The sequence below is a fragment of the Ascoidea rubescens genome (genome assembly GCF_001661345.1).
Source record: "Ascoidea rubescens DSM 1968 unplaced genomic scaffold ASCRUscaffold_5, whole genome shotgun sequence".
NCBI lineage: Eukaryota > Fungi > Ascomycota > Saccharomycetes > Ascoideales > Ascoideaceae > Ascoidea > Ascoidea rubescens.
In genome coordinates, this window is record NW_017962917.1 from 28,026 (window position 1) to 46,274 (window position 18,249).

General features: G+C 34.7%; 10 protein-coding genes across 10 annotated transcripts; 4 read left to right on the top strand and 6 right to left on the bottom strand.

The window, feature by feature from the left end:
- Nucleotides 1-388: 388 nt before the first annotated feature.
- RKI1 (ribose-5-phosphate isomerase RKI1) lies at nucleotides 389-1,156 on the bottom strand (the record flags this gene model as incomplete). The annotated part of the gene is made up of 1 exon (XM_020190475.1): nucleotides 389-1,156. One exon carries the CDS (start codon nucleotides 1,154-1,156, stop codon nucleotides 389-391), a length of 768 nt encoding a protein of 255 aa, XP_020047627.1.
- A 556-nt stretch (nucleotides 1,157-1,712) lies between these two features.
- SYF2 (Syf2p) lies at nucleotides 1,713-2,378 on the bottom strand (the record flags this gene model as incomplete). Its single annotated transcript, XM_020193178.1, has 1 exon — nucleotides 1,713-2,378. The coding sequence occupies one exon, from the start codon at nucleotides 2,376-2,378 to the stop codon at nucleotides 1,713-1,715; it is 666 nt and encodes a 221-aa protein (XP_020047628.1).
- A 255-nt stretch (nucleotides 2,379-2,633) lies between these two features.
- Nucleotides 2,634-2,933, bottom strand: ASCRUDRAFT_34082 (RlpA-like double-psi beta-barrel domain-containing protein; the record flags this gene model as incomplete). Its single annotated transcript, XM_020190489.1, has 1 exon — nucleotides 2,634-2,933. A coding segment is annotated over one exon (300 nt), but the record flags the coding sequence as incomplete, so codon positions are not given.
- Nucleotides 2,934-4,772: 1,839 nt separating this feature from the next.
- On the top strand, nucleotides 4,773-6,143 carry CAJ1 (Caj1p; the record flags this gene model as incomplete). Its single annotated transcript, XM_020189910.1, has 2 exons — nucleotides 4,773-5,109; nucleotides 5,314-6,143. Coding segments are annotated over 2 exons (1,167 nt in total), but the record flags the coding sequence as incomplete, so codon positions are not given.
- Nucleotides 6,144-8,406: 2,263 nt separating this feature from the next.
- ASCRUDRAFT_75354 (uncharacterized protein) lies at nucleotides 8,407-11,380 on the top strand. Its single transcript, XM_020193029.1, has one exon. It carries the CDS (start codon nucleotides 8,809-8,811, stop codon nucleotides 11,230-11,232), a length of 2,424 nt encoding a protein of 807 aa, XP_020047631.1. The 5' UTR covers nucleotides 8,407-8,808; the 3' UTR covers nucleotides 11,233-11,380.
- Nucleotides 11,381-11,650: 270 nt separating this feature from the next.
- On the bottom strand, nucleotides 11,651-12,510 carry ASCRUDRAFT_80442 (uncharacterized protein; the record flags this gene model as incomplete). The annotated part of the gene is made up of 2 exons (XM_020194497.1): nucleotides 11,651-12,274; nucleotides 12,409-12,510. 2 exons carry the CDS (start codon nucleotides 12,508-12,510, stop codon nucleotides 11,651-11,653), a joined length of 726 nt encoding a protein of 241 aa, XP_020047632.1.
- Nucleotides 12,511-12,847: 337 nt separating this feature from the next.
- Nucleotides 12,848-13,381, bottom strand: ASCRUDRAFT_7575 (uncharacterized protein; the record flags this gene model as incomplete). Its single annotated transcript, XM_020193201.1, has 1 exon — nucleotides 12,848-13,381. The coding sequence occupies one exon, from the start codon at nucleotides 13,379-13,381 to the stop codon at nucleotides 12,848-12,850; it is 534 nt and encodes a 177-aa protein (XP_020047633.1).
- Nucleotides 13,382-13,761: 380 nt separating this feature from the next.
- On the top strand, nucleotides 13,762-14,797 carry IST3 (U2 snRNP complex subunit IST3). The gene is made up of 2 exons (XM_020193030.1): nucleotides 13,762-14,065; nucleotides 14,145-14,797. Exons 1-2 carry the CDS (start codon nucleotides 14,061-14,063, stop codon nucleotides 14,566-14,568), a joined length of 429 nt encoding a protein of 142 aa, XP_020047634.1. The 5' UTR covers nucleotides 13,762-14,060; the 3' UTR covers nucleotides 14,569-14,797.
- A 573-nt stretch (nucleotides 14,798-15,370) lies between these two features.
- On the top strand, nucleotides 15,371-16,600 carry ASCRUDRAFT_80444 (uncharacterized protein; the record flags this gene model as incomplete). The annotated part of the gene is made up of 1 exon (XM_020194498.1): nucleotides 15,371-16,600. One exon carries the CDS (start codon nucleotides 15,371-15,373, stop codon nucleotides 16,598-16,600), a length of 1,230 nt encoding a protein of 409 aa, XP_020047635.1.
- Nucleotides 16,601-17,120: 520 nt separating this feature from the next.
- On the bottom strand, nucleotides 17,121-18,177 carry APQ12 (Apq12p). The gene has a single exon (XM_020189171.1). It carries the CDS (start codon nucleotides 18,050-18,052, stop codon nucleotides 17,324-17,326), a length of 729 nt encoding a protein of 242 aa, XP_020047636.1. The 5' UTR covers nucleotides 18,053-18,177; the 3' UTR covers nucleotides 17,121-17,323.
- Between the last annotated feature and the right edge of the window lie 72 nt (nucleotides 18,178-18,249).

Consider the following 18,249-nt stretch of genomic DNA (forward strand, 5'->3'; position numbering starts at 1 on the left):
TAAATGATAGAATTTATAAAAGGAACAATTTGTATTTTAGCGCCAAAATCTCCTATTGTTCTATGAAGATAAGTAACACAACTGAACAATAAATTGAGAGTTAGAAATAATGACTAGAGCTACAAATTAAATGAAAGTGTGGTTTATATACCAATGGCTTTGTGGTAATATTCTTTGAGAATGACTTAAATTAAAGAAAAGTTAAGAAACTAGCAAATTAACAAATTAACAAATTAACAAATTAATAAAAAATTGCAAAAGAATAATCAGCATAACTAGGAAGTTTATAGTGTTATAATCATTAATATAAATATGTATGAGAAAACAAAAATAGTTGACCAGATAAATAGAAAGAATTGGAAAAGTGAAAAGAAAAAGAATAATGTCATTAAATAGTTTCTTCAACATTTTCACCAAATAGAATAGTCACTGAACCATCTTTATTTCCAAAATAAGCCTTTTCAACCATATCGACAAATAAGCCAGTTTCAACAACACCAACCAAACCTCTAATTTTATCATTTAGTACTTTGATATCACCATCTATTACACCAAAATCAGCATCCATAATAAAATTACCATTATCAGTGACAACAGGGCCAGCTTTCTGAGTACCACCTTGTCTTAGTTGAACACTTCTTGCACCAAAATTAATCAAATCGTTTTTTACTTTAATCCAGGCAATAGGAACAACTTCAATCGGTATACCCTTTCTCCAGTTTTCAGCTAAGTATCGAGGAGATTTTTTTCTGTAATCAGCAATGATTACCAATTTTTTTGAACATGAAGCCACTAGCTTTTCTTGGAATAAACAAGCACCACCACCTTTGATACAATTTAATCTAGAATCAACTTCATCAGCACCATCAAAGGTAATGTCAACGTTTAGATATTGATCGATAGTACCAAATTTCAAGTCGTTATCAAAGATTAGTTGCTTTGATTGGAAACTAGTTGGGATACAGATAAATTGATCTTTGTTTGGGAGTTGACCAATTCTTTCAGCTGCATAGACCACAGTGGAACCTGAACCAATACCTACAAATTTAGCATCCTTGGGGACGTTTTGATCAACAGCCATATATGCTGCTGCTCTTTTAGCTTGTTCTAGAGGGTCAGCAAGTGGCTCCAATGAGTTGATATCTACTAGTGTCATTTTCTAAGTGATATTATAGGAGTTGGTATGATAGATTGATGTAGAAGTGTGATTAAACAAAAAGCGTAATGTTGATGGGAGTCACTTAGGGCAAGTGATGTAGGACTTGAAAAAATGGTAAGGTTGATGAATTAATAGAAAAGCGTATTATATATATAAATTGAAGGTAGTGAGTAGAAAGCAGCAGCGTATATGCTAGTGCTTGGTAAATAACAACCAGTTAGTTAACGATAGATTTGACAGCCAAATGAGTAGGAAAAAAAAAAGCAGTCAAAATGCAGACAGCAAGGAAATATTTTTTAAATTTCCAATGTGTCAAATTCAGAAGGATGGAGAAAGGGTAAATAACGAGCAGTTTAATAGTAACAACATGCTGGGAGGAATTTCAAAGGCCAACATATACAATGGTTAGCGAATAATCGATATTCCTACAGCAGATCTGTGGTAAAGCCAGAGAGCAGAGAGCGTTGTTGAGTATATAGCTTACAGTTGCACTCATGATACTAATGGCGAGCAGTGAGGAATAGGTTATGGGGTATGAAAGCAATGGACGAGCTCAGAGAGCAGTTCCTCTTTCAAAGTTGTCCTTTGTTTGCTTTGTGTATGGAGCATAATCTCTCGCTAACTTCTGGTTGAACTCTTTGTTCTTACGATTAATGTAAGTGAAGAAAGTGTTGTCGCTTTCCTTTTCTGCTTTCCTTCTCTTGCTGTCCATTCTTCGCTGGTCTTCACTGATCAAGTTCTTTGATAGGCCATCCAACAGATCGCTCGTTGTCTCGCCTTGCAGAGCAGAGATGCTGTTGCTGTCTGCCAGAGAGATCTTCTTGACATCCTTCAAGTACGTCTGCAAGGCTAGCTGGTTGTAATTTTGCAATTTGAAGTTGTTAGAGGCGTTTTCGTCTTTGAGTTTCTGGTTACAGGTCCAGTTTTCATGGTCCTCGATGGAGTAGTTCAACAGTTTTCGCTTCTCGTACTCGTTTTTGTTCTTTTCATTAGTAAATAAGTTTAGTTCAATTAGCTCCTTTTCGGCCTTTAATTTCAGAATATTTAGGCCATTATGGTTTTGGTTTGAGCTACTTTTTTTGGTTTTGTTGGTTTTGTTGTTTTTGGTGATTCTGTTTCTTTTATACTCTTTGATAAGCTCTTTTTTGTTCTCTATCAACGTGTAGTTTTTTTTGATCTTCAACTCTCTCAACTTCTGGAATCTTTCTCTCGCAGACATGACTGGAATATGCGATATTTCTGTGTATGAAGGACTATTACATGGAGAAATAGGTGGTGGAGTGGAAACTGAGCAGATCAGTTCTTCAGTTTTGAATTAAAGAAACTCAAGACCAGTGGTGTGGATGTTGCTTTTTTCTGTCTTACACAGTTTGTTGTTGCAAGTTATTTCGCACAATTACAAGTATCCTCATCTAGACAGAAGAATAAATAAAAAAGTGTATGTATTAGGTGTTTCTATTTAGTGATTAACTATTTAATCGAAGCTCCATTCGACCTGCAAGACACCAACATCAAGATCTGCCAATTGCTGGAAAGCAACAGGACTGAAATCTATTTGCTCATCACTGCAGGAAGCACATGAATCAACAATTTTGGCAGTGACTGATTTGCCATTATAGGTTGCAGTGAGAGTCTTTCCACAATATTCAGACACTCCTCGACTAGTAACGTCGTTGGACATGTACAAGTTGTAGCCAATTGCGACAACAAAGTCCGAAGAACTAGATGAAGTACCACAATGATCAGCTGAAGGGGTATAGTGTGTTGCTCTACCAGTGAATTTTTGACTACTGCTAGATGAAGATGTAGCAGCTGAAGTAGCGGCTGAAGTAGCAATTGATGTAGCAGTTGATGTGGAGGTTGGTGTATAAACTAATGTTGTTAAAGCTGTGGAATCATCATCAGATTCACTTGTTTGTGTGGTTCTAAACCGTTGATATGGAAGGTAGGTGGTATAACGTCTATTTCCGAATTTGTTACCTCCTACATCATAACCACTGATAACACTAGCTGACTCATCACTGGATGAGGATAAACCAACAGTACTAGTGACTAACGTGGTAGAATAATTTGTTTGGTTTGGATATGTTGATAAAGATTGATTTAGATATGGGTAAACTAAAGTTGAACCATTTGTCAAAGCTAATGATGATTCAACACCGAAAGACTCTGCTGTGGCTGTTGAATTGACATCCAAAGTTTCTTCACCTAAAATGGCAACTATACCATCTTCGTCAAATAAATATTTAGCACCAGTTGGGTGGGTGGCATTGAATGTTTTAATAACGGGCTGACAGTTAGCAATTGAAGCTAATAACAAAGCGACGCTGATTGTTTTGAACAACATTTTTTAGATACCAAAGATAAAGGAAAGTAAGTTTTGAAGTAATCTGACAGTTATAAGATAGAAAGGAGGGAAATAGAAAAAATGAGTAAAATTAGTTTCAAAAATTTATTGTTAGTATAAAAGAGTGTACCTTAATCAACAGCTTTGAAATGAATGTTGGGGTTATAAAGAATAGTTTGGCTGTCAAAAAAATATCAAATAAAAAAAACAAAATATCAAATATCGAAAATGGCAGAATTACTTCTCATTTTTATATTGTGATTTTTTTTTTTCATCATTAGTACCTCGATTGAATTGTGATACATTGGTGATATTCAGGTTTAATGAGCTCGATATACTGGTTAATTTATCCACCAAACGTTTCAAGAAAAGAAAAAAAAGGCATAAAAGAAACGACTGAATTCGCAGTTGAAAGCCCAAGATAAAAGAGTTCCCTAGCTATTTTGAAACATTTTGCTGCTCTTCGATTATGTAATGGTATTTCTGATACTTTAATCAGATGGTTGTATGCTGCTTTGCAACCTCTTGCTTTTTTGGGTGAGACGTAAAAGAAACAGACGAAAGATCCAGACTTTGAGCGAGCAATTTCGTTGCAGGATTTGGAGTGTAGAGTTCGGGTACCTGTTTTTCCTAAATCACGTCTTCAAACAAAACTCTTTTCAGATTTCAGGGAGAAATAGAAAAAGAAAGAAAGCTGCTGTTGGAGCCAGTAACCATAATCCGGCATCAGCCAATCAGCCAATAGCAGCCCCAGGGATGAACTTCGACGCGATATATGGTTTGCACAAAAAGAAAATAGTCCCCAGCAAGATTTCACACACTTTTCATGGAAGATTCTAAAGAAAAAAAAGGCGATGGAAAGAGACATCCCAAAGCGGCTGAGACCCATTGCGATGGTGTTTTATCTTCATAGCCAGTGGTGTGGCTCAGCTTTTTTGCATTTTTCTTTTCATGGATTATAATTGGAATTGTTATGTAATTTCCCCAAATAGGAGAGAGAGATCAACTGCTATTTAATACCTGTTAATAATTAGTGCGCTTCAAGTCACTGATCTTGCGAATAACTGGTAGACACTTCACTTTGATTTCATTAAACAATCGGGATTGATTTAGTTTGCGATTGAACTAAATTTCTTTTTTCTCTTTTTTTCTGTTTTATATTTTCACAAAATCGTGCTGGTAGTATCGTATCTAGTTGAGATAGTCAGACAAAGACGAATTCGAAAAAACACAATAGATTGCAAAATTTTATACAAATAAATCAAAATGGTTAAAGACACTGAATATTATGACGTCTTGGGAATCTCGCCAGATGCTGATGAGGTTCAGATCAAGAAAGCCTATAGGAAAAAGGCAATGTTGACCCATCCAGATAAGCATCCAGATGATCCAGATGCAGCCAAAAACTTTCAAGAAGTCGGTGAAGCATATCAAGTTTTGAAAGATCCAGAATTAAGAAAGAAGTATGATCAATTTGGTAAAGACGAAGCGATTCCAGTTGAAGGATTTGAAGATCCTGGCGATTTTTTTAAGACAATGTTTGGTGGTGAAGCGTTTTTAGATTGGATAGGAGAGTTGTCATTATTGAAAGATTTAACCAAGAGTTCTGATATATTATCGGATTTGGAGAAGGACGAAAATGGTGGAGGAGCCAGTCCTAACAATGCCAATGACAATAGCAATTCAAATTCCGATTCTAATTTAGAGCCAAATGCAGCAGCAGCAGCGGCAGCAACAGCAGCAGCAACAACAGCGGCGGGGGCAACGACAGATAATACTAAAACTGATTCAACTAATCCATCAACAGATATACCAAAGTTGGAAACAATTAATATTAATGAAAACAATGAAACTGGAAACAGTAAATTTAATAATCCCAACAAGACAGATACACAAGTGATTAAGCCCGAAGCTGGAGCCAATACAGGGGCGGGAAAGAGACCTAAGTTAACGAAGGAGCAACGAGAAGAGCTTATAAGGTTGGAGAAGGAAAGAAAGGAAGCCAAAGCTAAAAGAGTTGAGGAACTAAGTAAGAAGTTGATTGACAGGATGGATACTTTAGTGAATTCGAAATTGGATGAGAAATCGAAAAAAGCATTTAAAGAGAAGTTGGATTTGGAGATTGAATCGATGAAATTGGAGAGTTTTGGGATTGAATTGTTGCATACTATTGGGAAGATTTATATTTCAAAGGCGTCTAGTTTTTTAAAGGCGCAAAAGACATTTGGGTTGGCTAAGATTTTCAGCAGTGCAAAGGAAAAGGGATCGCAAGTCAAGGGAGTTTGGAATATATTATCTACTGCTATGGATGCGCAGTCTGCGATGGAAGAAATGGTTAAAAATCAAGAAAAACTATCAAATTCGAATAGTGAGATTGATCCATATCTTCAGGCTGAGATGGAACGAAATATCACAGGAAAATTTATTGCGACAGCATGGGTTTCAAGCAAGTATGAAATCAAAGGGGTATTACGAGATGTTTGCGATAAAGTATTGAATGACAAGAGTGTTGATTCCAAAACAAGAACATTGAGGTCTAAAGTTTTGCTTATAATTGGTAGCGAGTTTAAAAATGCGCAAAGATCTGAGTTGGAAGAAGAGGAAGCACAGGTATTTGAGGAATTGATGTTTGATGCGATGAATAAGAAAAATAAGAGTAAGAAAAGTCATCAATATCAATACCAGTATCAGTATGGAGCAGGGGTGGAAAATGGAGAAAAAGCCCAGGTATGATAAGGATTGAACAAGATTAGAAGTTGTTTAGCCTATTGAGTTTTTAAGTATCGTAATATTTTTTTGTTTTATACTTTTGTCTGAAGTAATTTCCTAATAATTATTAATATTTTTTTTTCCTATTTATTATTTACTATTTACTATTTACTATTTACTATTTATCATTTATCATATATCATTAACTTCATTACAGTTAATGTATTAAATAATATATTAATTAAAATTTAATTAAAATTTAATTAAAATTTAATTTTTTTATTTCTTTTTTTCTGCGAAATTCCATCAAAATAATAATAATAATAATAATAATAATAATAATAATAATAATGGTATCAATTAAGTTTTAGAGACATGTAATTTTCAAAAAAGAGGATCATAATGTCCATAAAATAATGCAGTGATATCAAGTCAAGTAATCAGGAATAATTCAATGTAACTTAAATTTGAAGAAGATAAACTTAAAAGAAATAATAAAACGGAGTAATAATATATATTATTTAATAAGTATGGAAATGGGATAAACAAATAAAGGGAAAGTGATAAATTATTGAGGAGAGAATGCAACAACCGTTTCAATTGTTTAGAATAGATAAGAGGTGACGTTTCATCAAAGAAAGAGTGAAAAAAGACAAAAAAAAAGGGAGCGAAAAAAGGGAAAAAAGAGCAAAAATCAAGCAAAAATTGAGAGAGATGACCGCAAACAGAATTGAACCGCATACCAGCAAAGGACACCGTTTGAAGAGCATCCCGCGAGAAAATACGGTTTTGAAACAAACGCACCTTTCTCTGTGCTTTTTGTTTTGTGGTTACTTGATGAGGTCTTCATTGCTTGTTTCCTTTTGCTGCTTTCCTTCCAGAGCCTTTCTTTTGCTTTTTTCTTTGGGGCCTGGGATGATGCCCCTGCTGCGCGAAGATCCATTGCTGGGGAGTCCGCACTGCATTACGTAACGGCTGACACAAATGTGCAAAACTAGCATGGGGCAGCGGAAATTCAACGCATCGATCACGAGCCAGCTTCGGCTTTTGAGCGTTTCATAAGGCTTGCGGACCAATCCCAGTCTGCAGACGTTCGGAGAAAGCACCCTGTCCTGAACCCAGCACCACACAACCCCCGACCAAGTGCAATCCTCCTCTGGGTCATCCAGTGCCACTCTTTTGCTGTTGTTCACAGCTTGCTAACTTGCCATTTCCAAACTCTCTTTCTCATGCTTCCCGGATTGCACATAGATTCGCTGTACGATAGTATTTGAATTTGGTTCTTATCATTTTGATAAGAACGAAAAAGTAAATGTATTCCAACGACTAAACTCAAATATGGACTCAATGGGCATTTCTTAATCAATACCCATACCCAGAGACAGATGGTGATTTGATTGTTGCTCAACAAATGATCGCAATTTGCACTGATAGGTTTTTCACTTTTATTATTGATAAACGGTCAACCACATTTCAAATTTCACTCAGCTGAACCTATCACCAAAAGTGAGGGAGCGATTGGGGTATGGGAGTTACACCGTTAACGCACTTTTTTTCACCAATGATCGCCATTACAAATGGCAATATAAAGTGATTTATTTTTCGTTTTCAAACAAACAAAATCAACACAACCTGAACTATTTGCTTACAGATGTCCCAGAGCGCAGTGCTGCACCATCTCCCTGCTGGTACCAGAACCATCTGCTTACGCTAGCGGCACCAATGTAATGACGGGAACAGTGGGCGGTGCACCCGTTAAGTAATGGCCCTGCTGGAGTGGGCGACCGTGAATTAAGCGTGCTCTATCTCGAGCTAATAGCTTATAAGATAGTGCAGCAAACGCAAAAACGGTATGCAGATAGGGCTCCAGGGCACTGTTTATCTGCAGAGAACGGCCGACCCATCTACGACCCGCGCGCGTGTGCATCCGGCGCAGTGGCGATCGACGGCTACCCTACCAAAAGTGTTGTGATTGCAGCAAGGACAATCTGCCGTGCGCCAGAGTGGCCTCCCACTGGTGCGGGGCTGCAGCAGAGGAACTCTAACGGGAGTTGCCATGAAGCGTAAAAGCTAAAGCGCTGGAAAATGAGCGAAACAGAACCCAGATCACCAACTCCAATCTTCTTTCTTACTGAGCTAAACCACTGCTATTTTTCTAAAAGCATGAAAAGGATATAAGCAATTGTTTATGGTCATTTTCAAATCAGCTTTCTTCAATTCCTACTATCTCAAGAATCCTGCAAAATCACACAACCCAATATTTCACTCAACCTTTGCTACATACTTATATATTTACATATTTATATATATACAAATATATACTCACAACATCTCGTATTTTCTCCATCTCTGCTTCCTACCTGTGAATGGATTTTATCGCTCACAATTGGCCCACATTACCATCTTCTTTCTTATGAACCTCTGCTTCCTCTTCCAACTTTTCATTATACGATATTGAAAAAACTTTCTTCTTCTCTTATCTCTCCTTTTGGTTTTATCTTTTTATCTTTTTATCTTTTTATCTTTTTATCTTTTTCTTCTTTCTACTATTTCTATCGTTTCTATTATTTTCACTTTTATTCTACCAGCAAAAATGACCTCCTCAATTCTCTCAAATTCCTTGAGTCCCAATAAAACAAGATTAAATATATTCAACTTTAATAACACAAACAATAACATTTCTCCTATTCAAAATACTTCTCTCAGAAACAACAGCTCCACTTCTCTCCAAAGAACAACTTCAAACAACAGCTCTCACAACAATACTCACAGTCACAGTCACAGTCACAGTCACAATCACAATCATAATCACAATCATTCTTACAATCCCAATCTTAACCCCAATTTCAACCATAACAACACTCTTAATCCTCATACTCATAACCATACCCACCACAGAAAAAACGTTTCCTCTTTAACCTCGAAATTATCTGTAAATACACACAACAACCTCTCAAATGAAAAAAACATCAACATGAACCACGACGACATAACAAGTATCAAAAGCGACCAAAGCTCCATCTCAAACGATTCCTTTTCAAACAACATTATATCCTTCTCCCCTGCAAAGAGAATAAGTAGCATCTCCTCAAACCATTCAATCAACACTTCTCCCAATCACATTCCCAACCCTAACAACAATATCTTCCTCCCTCAAAATTTCAAAAAATCCCCTGTATCTACTAATATAAGAAAATGCAGAACAAACTCAATCAAAACAAGCTCTGCTAGAAACTCATACTTATTTTCTGACCTTAACAACTCTCATTTTTTCAACCCAAACACTGCAACTGATCAATCCTTTGATTCCTCTTTAATCTTTGAAAGAAATGTCCAAAAAGAAAACGATTTACCTCTCCTAGCAAAAGCTGTTTCTCAATCCTCCAACTACAATAATAGCATTGCTTTCAACTCAAAAAACAACTCTCCTACTAATACTACAGACAACGATAACAATAACAATGACAATAACAATACAAATGTCAATTCTTTCGGCTCAAATTATACCTCAAACACAACAAATCCCAATATATCTTCCCAGAAAAATCACCATTCAGTCTTGGACTTGACTTCTTACCAACATACTGCCGAAGATTTCATCCCCCCTGTCTTGGATGCTACCACTTCGATATTAACTGACGAAAATATGGATTTGGATAAAGTAGAAATAATATCTTCAAACAGAAGACCCTCAACTGTATTAAATTCCACAATCAAAAACTCAAAACCCTCCAACATGAAAAGAGGAAACAGCTTCTATTTCCCTCCTCCTCATCGCTCACCAAGCCAAACCTTTCACAGAACAAGCTCTTTTACTTATTTCACAAAATTAAACCATCAAGGCTCACAGTACAACAATAATCCTAACTTTGAAAAAGAAAAGGACAAACCCAAAGATAACGATAAACAACAATTATCCTTCTATTCATACGCTGACATGGTATCAAACGATCAAACTCCCTTGCCCTCAAAAAACAGAAATGATTATTTCTCCTTTACTCCTGTTTCTGCTCCTGACCATTTCCTCAATTTTAATCACTATAGTTCAAATCCACACAATTCTCACAATACCTCCCCAACTTCTGCTTCTGCTTCTCTTTTCCCATCTTCTGCTAGCATTCATTCCTCAAGACGACCTTCCATCTCCATGGCTTTGCAATCCTCTTTCTTAAACTCTTCGGCTTCTAATAACTACAACTACATTTCAAACAATAATAGCAGTCCACTAACCTCCCCTATTTCCCTCTCAAGCAACACAAAGAGAAATATTCATTCTTTACATAATCACAATCTATCTTCAGCTCTGGAAAATGGTTCAGCTAATGAAACCATTTCTTTACTCCAACCTCCCCCAAAAAGCTCAATTTCAAATACTCCACTAACTCACCTAAATTATCCTAATAGTAATAACAACAATACAAAAAATAACTCAGCTTTCTATGAAAATCCTAACATTGTGAGCAATATTGCACTAAACAACCCTAGCGCCTCTCCAAATAGCAAACTGGGTGCAAACTCTCCATCATCGCCATCTTCAATTAAATCCTACCAATCAATAGGCTCTAGATCAAGATCTAATTCATACATCACCCATCATGTTTCACCCACCATATCGAATGCTTTTATTAGCAGGCCCAAAAGGAACAATTCCTACATTGAAGAACTTAATACTAAAGCTTCTTTTATAAGAAGAATGTCCCATTTAGATACCTTGGCATTGAAAGAAGAACAGCCTAGTTTAAAGGAAACACTTTTAGGTACTGGTTCTCAAGCAAAATTTTCTGTTAGTAGTGGAGACGAAAATGAGGAAGATGACGAGTTTAATAATGATTACGAAAATTTCGAAGACGTAGTGAACGATATTACCGACAATTACAATAGTCATAACAATATTGCTACTAATTTTGACAATATTAATACCTTCCAAAATGATAGCCATGAAAATGAACTAAACATTTGTTCAGTTAACGATACGCTTAAAAGAAATACTTCGCAGATATTAAGAGGCAGTTTTTAAGAGATAAAATAACAAGTTCAAAAAATTGACAATATACAAAAATTAAAAGACCAAGCTAGAGAAAAAAACAAAAAAACTCAGTCGTTAATATAATTTCAATTGAAGTAAATTTTCTATTTTCAAGGAAGTGCTTTTTCTTATTCTTTTTTATTCTTTTTTATTCTTTTTATGTTTTTTTTAATTTTTTTGGTTGATATTTTTTTTTTAATATCGCTTTGTTTGTTTTAGTTATATCTATCCGGTTTTTTCCTTTCTTTTACTTTCAAGATTTAATATTTCTGTTTTCTTTGTTTATTATTCAAATACTATAGTTTAAATACACGATTATTTGATCTAGATTTTCTGGCATGCGTTGGATAATTGGCTGAAAATATTGGTGTTTATTAGTTTTTATAAATTGCTAGTGTGTATTTTATAATCAATAAATATTGGAGGATAAAGAGTTCAATTGGAAATTTAGTTTATCCTTTTCGATTCTTAATTTTCTTATTTTATCAATTTGTTCTTGAGTGCCTCTCAAATCAAGCCATTTGTCATAAACAAGTGGTTGATTGGGATTTTCGTCATTTGAAAATTGCTCTGAAGGAGGATTTGTGATGGAAACTTTTAAGGGGATTTTCATGTCTAAATCAGATTCAATTTTTTCATTTTTGGCATTTGTGTTTTGATTAGGAGTGGATTGATTATTTGAATTTGAAGCAGTTTTTAAATTGTTGTTATAATCTTGTAGTTTTTTTAAATTTTTTTCTAATAATTCGATTTGGTTAATTAAGTTTAATCTTTTTTCGAATTTAATATCCAAATGGTTATTTAATCTTTCGATTATTAGTATTATTTCGTTATTCTTAAAATTTTTGTATTTTTTGATTTGGTTATTTACGAGGGAGACTGGATATAATTTATATACTTTTTGGTATTTTAGGATATTTGATAATCTTTCAAATTCATTTTTGGCTATTGTTGGAGAATTGGACGAGGAATTATTAGAGTAATTTGGAATAGGTTGCAATAACTTGTCTAATTGATTGGAAGAAGATTCAGCCTTTAAAGAAGGAGTTCATTAGAAAGTTAGCAGAAATGTTTTTTTATTTTTTTTTTTTTTATTTTTTTATTTTTTTATTTTTTTTTTTTATTTTTTTATTTTATTTTTTTATTTTTTTATTAGGAGATACATACATAAGTAGCACAGTTTGAGAGTGATTTGACACAGTCCAGTAAAGCAGCCAAAGTATCTTCAAGTGGCGAATCTATAATATCTTGGTTATTATATAAGGACATGATAAGGTGTGATGTGATTATAAGGTATATGTGATAAGATAGAGGATTGAAGTTGGGGATGGAGAGAAGTGTTTTGAGGATGTTAAGTTTGGATCAAGCAGGTTAAGTGAGGTTTTTGGAGAAGATAAGAAAAAAAAAACGAGAAAAGAAATAGAAGAAGGTTATGATTAGGATTTCGATTTTGATTAGAATTTTGATTAGAATTTTGATTACAATTATATATAATTACAATTACAGATATAAGGATATAAGGATATAAGGATATGATGAATGAAGAATTAAAGAATAAAAATGAGCAGTTGAAAAGAAGATAAAAAAATAGAAAAGAAATTAGAAATTAGGAATCGGTTTTATATTTATTTTTGAGGATATTTGATAAAGCTAAGTTTGTTTGCAATTCCAATTGGTCGAATTGGGGTTTTAAGTCTAATTTCAAATCCAAGTTTCTTTTATTTTTTTTTTTGATGATACTGGAGGTATTGGAAGTATTGGAAGTATTGGAAGTATTGGAGTTGTGAATTGAAATTGACAATTTGTGGAGTATTTGATTTTGAATTTTAGTTGATAGGAATTCGACAGTTTCGTTTTCGTTTAATTTATAGATGTTTGAAAATGCGTTTGTAGGATTTTTCAGAGATTGATTGAAGTTTCTTGAGACTAGGTTAATTTTTTTTGTGTTTGGTTGAGTAGGCGAATTATCATCTTCATTCAATATGGTTTCATCATTATCATTATCATTAGATAATTGAGCGGTTGGGGATTGAATTTTTGGTTCATTGGGGTCAACGATAGAAGCGATTTTACGTTTTTTTGATCTTAAAGCGTCCAATCTATTTTTTCTGGAGATTTGGTGAGAATTTAGTGAAGACATTTTGATGGACAATAAAAACACAGAAATATGAGCAGTTGGTGGGCAGTATCAGGCACTATAATTTTTGATGAAATGGGCTACAAGAGATAAAAAGAATATCTGAAGCTAGAAACTTGAAAATTGAAAAATGTATTCGAAACGGTGATTTCAAAAAGGTGAAAATTAATGACTAAATTTGTTTAGAAGATTGAAAATACAAAAAAGCAGAATTAAAAACTATGTGGTTTAAATAACAATATCTGGAAAATGGTTAGTGTGTTTGCTACGAGTATATTTGAAAGAGTGATCAACAACAATAACTATCAACAATTACTAACAATTACGGTTTTTGTTTTGCAATTCTGAGTATTTTTGTTATCCTCTAAATACTGTTATTCTCGTTATTCATTCTCTGGATCTAGAGTCATTTCCAGAACATTTGGAGAGGCTCACAGAAGAATATAAGAACCTGGCCAAAGTGAGCAAAAGCAGATCTTCCAAAGGCGCTCACAAACACCGCAAAAGCCATGGCCGGGTCTAGACCATAAGATCACGGGGCCAGGAGGACCAGGAAGGAGATGAAATTTTCTCAGGCGACAGGGAAGAAGCCCCTCAGAGAAAGAAGCAGAAGCAGAAGCAGCAGAAGCAAAAGCAGCACAATTAGAGCAATCAGCAGAATCAGAAAAAGCAATAGGAAACCATGAAGTAAGTGCAGCAGCCCCCAATGGAAAGAGTCTTTTGGGCTAGCAGCCAGGAGAAATAGCTACTAACACCGCTTGGGCAGTAATGTCAGAGAGATTGAGCGGATAAACGAGATAGAGTTGAAGAATGGAGTGTCATATGAAGCCTCATGGCACTATGAATATCGAGACAGCAACTACATTTTCATTGGGTCATTGCCCTTTGAGTTGACTGAAGGAGACATTTTGGCGGTTTTCTCACAATATGGAGTACCGATCTACATCAAACTAATTCGGGACTCTCAAACTGGCAAATCTAAGGGCATTTGCTACTTGGAGTACGAGGAGTTCAACAGCTGCATTTTGGCGGTGGACAACTTCAACGGAATCAGGGTGTTAGGACAGGTCATTCGTGTGGATCACTGTCGCTATGAAAAGAAAAAGCGCTACAATAGGGCTGGTGAGGAGATTCTAGATCCCAACGAGAAGATCATGCTCCAAGAGTTGCAAAGGAACTTCCTGGAGTAGAAGAAGCATATAGACGCAACACCGCAGCAGCACTGCAGCAGCACCGCAATGCCTGTACAGCGCCTATGCGCTACTGCAGCGAAGCAGCGGCCAAGCAATATAGCCCTGTCTGCTAAAAATAGCCCGCGTGTTCGAGAAGAGCAGCGACCTCCGACGCGTCCCGAGCGCGAGCAGCACACGCAGCACACGCAGCAGAAGCAGCACCGACACCGCCGCCAAGGGTGTGGCTGTGGCGGTGCTGATGCACGCAGAGAGAGCTGAGCAACTTCCATGGCGTGTGGGATCTGCTGCTGCGTCGCCACAGCCGCGTGGCTTGAGCTGCCGACCATGCTGTTTTTCGTCCAAATATCTTCCTCTTACACTTTGACACTCTCTGTGTGTTTCAACTTTTCATTTCCACATCTTTCTAAACACTTTACCAGATTCGTCTTATTGTTGCGATTATTGAATATTAATTTTACTTTTTATTGTTCGTCTTTTAATATCTACTAAAATCATCTCTCATTCTGCTTTGTTATTTCATCCCTCCCATCGCTATCTTTAAACCCTGTTATTATCTGCCTTTCACTTCCACTTTATCTCTTGTGCTATCTCTCGTTTAATCCAATAATGGTCTTTATACTATAAGCATCTCAGTGTCTTAATTTCTTACTATCCATATTTATCGCTATCCACACTTACATTACTTTTCTACCTTTTTTATTTGGCCCATTTATACTGGCTGTTAATTTTGCATTTATCTACAATTCTCACAATTCTCACAATTCTCACAATCTTTTCAATCTTTTCAATCTCCTAGATAATGCTCCATTCATGCCTGCCCTTTGATGATTTTTTTCTCTCTCTTTCAATAACGTTATTAACTTTATCTCTCTCTCTATTCACTCCTTTTGCTTCTGCTTACACCTATGAAGATCTAGGCTGCTACTCCTCTCTACCTGATGGCTACGTATCTAAAGGCACCTACACTTTTCAGACTTCTGGTTATTGTCAGGGCCAATGTCTGGACTATCCGTTCTTTGCTTTAACGAATGGAAACAAATGTCTTTGTGGTGATGAAGCTCCATCTGGTGATGCTGATGGCACCTGTACCAGTTCCTGTACAGGTTATGGCACCTTAACTTGTGGTGGTAAAACTTCCTATGAAATCTTTGGCGACCTATCCGCCGTTGATTCTTCTGATACCTCCACCATAACATCAACAACTTCAAGATCCACAACAACTACCTCTAAATCAACAGAAACAACCACAAAGGAGGAAGACACCTCTGATGATGATGATGATGACTCCAACTCAAGCACGAAAACTCAAGATGATCCTCTGATTACCGAATCCCAGTCAACTTTTGTCTATTTAACCACCCAGCTAACCACCGCTGGTGGAACTCAAGTAGTCTATGTCACATACTCAAAAACCGCTGTCACAACTTCGGTTGTCACAACTGTTTCTGACGACGATGACAGCAGCAATTCAAAATCAAAACTAATAGCTCCAATAGTTGGTGGCATTTGTGGTGGTGTGGTGGCTCTTGCTGCTCTACTATGCGCCATTTATTTCATTAGAAGACAAAGACAAAAAGACAGAGACTTGTTGGATGCTGATGCTAATATCATTGCAACAATGAAAAGAAATGAAAATAACCGCCTAGGAACTGATGATGACGATGGAATGATCATGCCCCCTCCTTCAAACTACGGTAATGCAAACAACAATAGTCTAAATAACAGCATCATCGACAGAACTCTCGACAACAATGTCCACACAAATAACAATTCAACTGCCCTTAATTCCCTTGATAGTTTCAACACTACAAACAATCCTATCAATAACAATGAAAATATCAGCAACATTAATACCAATGATAGTCATCTAGCAAATCCCTTCTTAGACCCAAGATCAAACTCAGGTTTTGTTGGAAATCCAAATAATCTATCCGCTGATGATCGTAGTAGTAGGGTATCAATAGGAAGTCTTCCCCCTGATGACTATACAAGACCAAGATTAAAAGTTGCAAATCCTGATAATTTATAATGAATGAATATCCAATTGATTGGGTTGGTTTTTTTTTATCTAAAAGTTTAAGGTTTCTATCATTTCAAACATTTTTCAAAAATTTTTATTGGATTTTATCTTTATTTTATCTTTATTTATTTATTTATTTATTTATTTATTTATTTATTTATTTATTTATTTATTTATTTATTTATTTATTTACTTATTTACTTATTAATTTATTTACTTTTTATGTATTATTTGTTTTCATTTTTATTTTGCCATTTGTTACCAATAATTTTTTCTTCCTCCTCCATACCTTTATGTTTATATATTATTATAATTTTCATCCCTAGTGTTATTATTCTTATAATTATTAACCTGTTTTTCTAGTTCAACATCTAAAAATTTGTCACACTGCTATTGTTAAATACAAATTATGCTGAATTTTGTTTTGGTTTTATTCATTTCTTAAAAGCAATGGGTGAATTTGTCTTTTTATTATTTTTTTTCAACCATTTTATTTTATTTTATTTTCGTTTTGTTATTTCATTTTAAACAATGTCTTCCTTTTTTTTTTTTTTTGCTTTTATATTAATGTTAGAATTATTTAAAGATTTATTTACGGAAAAACACAATAATATCTATAGTATTATTTTACAAACCAGGAAGAGACCAAATGATAGAAATGATTGTAAATCTCGAAAAAAACCAAGAGAAATAATGAATAATTTTTGAAATTCAATAAATTTAACCAAATAATCAGTTTTGATTATGATTATGATTAGCATTAGCATTAGCATTAGCGTTAGCATTAGCATTGGATAGATAATTTAAAAGCCAATTAATATCATCAACGCTATAATTTATATTGAAATTTGCTAAATCAATATTATTTGAATTTAAATAATTGACTAAATAATTGAAATAAATCAAAAAGGAGTCATAATTGATATTTTTCACTACTTTGAAAAAAAGATCATTTAAAAACTGATTGTTTGCAATGACATCACTATTATAATTTCCATTTTTATGATATTGATAAGTATTATAATTGTTGTAGTTGTTATGATTATCGTTCATGTCATATGAATTTTTGAAATTATAAATGTTAAATAACAAGTTGTAAATGACAGTGACATCAGAGATAAATTGCTGAGTGCCACGTAAATAAATCCAGCAACCAATTAATAAAACTACAAGAAATACAAAAAACTTTATCAATTTGAGCAACGAATTGATAAAGAATCTGATTGAAGTTTTAAATAGACAAAAAACAATGTAAACAATGAGTGAAACAAATAATAGTCGAGAGGCAAATGGATAACTTGTGTGCAAAAAAATCGCTAAATTGTAGAGAGAAACCAGAATATAATTAAGAAAAACAATGGAATAAGATACGAATCCAGTCAATAAAGAAGCCAAAAAACTCGATTCATTAGTGTCCTGGATGGGTGTTTGAACGTTGTAATAATCATTATAATTAACCATTTTTGTGGTGAAAATGAAAGAATTGTATTTCTTGATTTGAAATAAAAACACACGACACTGATTATATCTGCTGCCCAAAGTAGAATCCAGTAAAACGTGACCAGATCTGATTAAGGTTGAAAAAAATTATAGAAAAGCGATGAGATTAGAAGTTGAGGAAGTGATAAAAAATAATTGGATGAATTTATTGAATTTAT

What these genes read in the sequence shown, in the direction of transcription:
- ASCRUDRAFT_75354 (XM_020193029.1), top strand. Translation starts at nt 8,809, where the DNA reads ATGACCTCCTCAATTCTCTCAAATTCCTTGAGTCCCAATAAAACAAGA.
- APQ12 (XM_020189171.1), bottom strand. Translation starts at nt 18,052, where the DNA reads ATGGTTAATTATAATGATTATTACAACGTTCAAACACCCATCCAGGAC.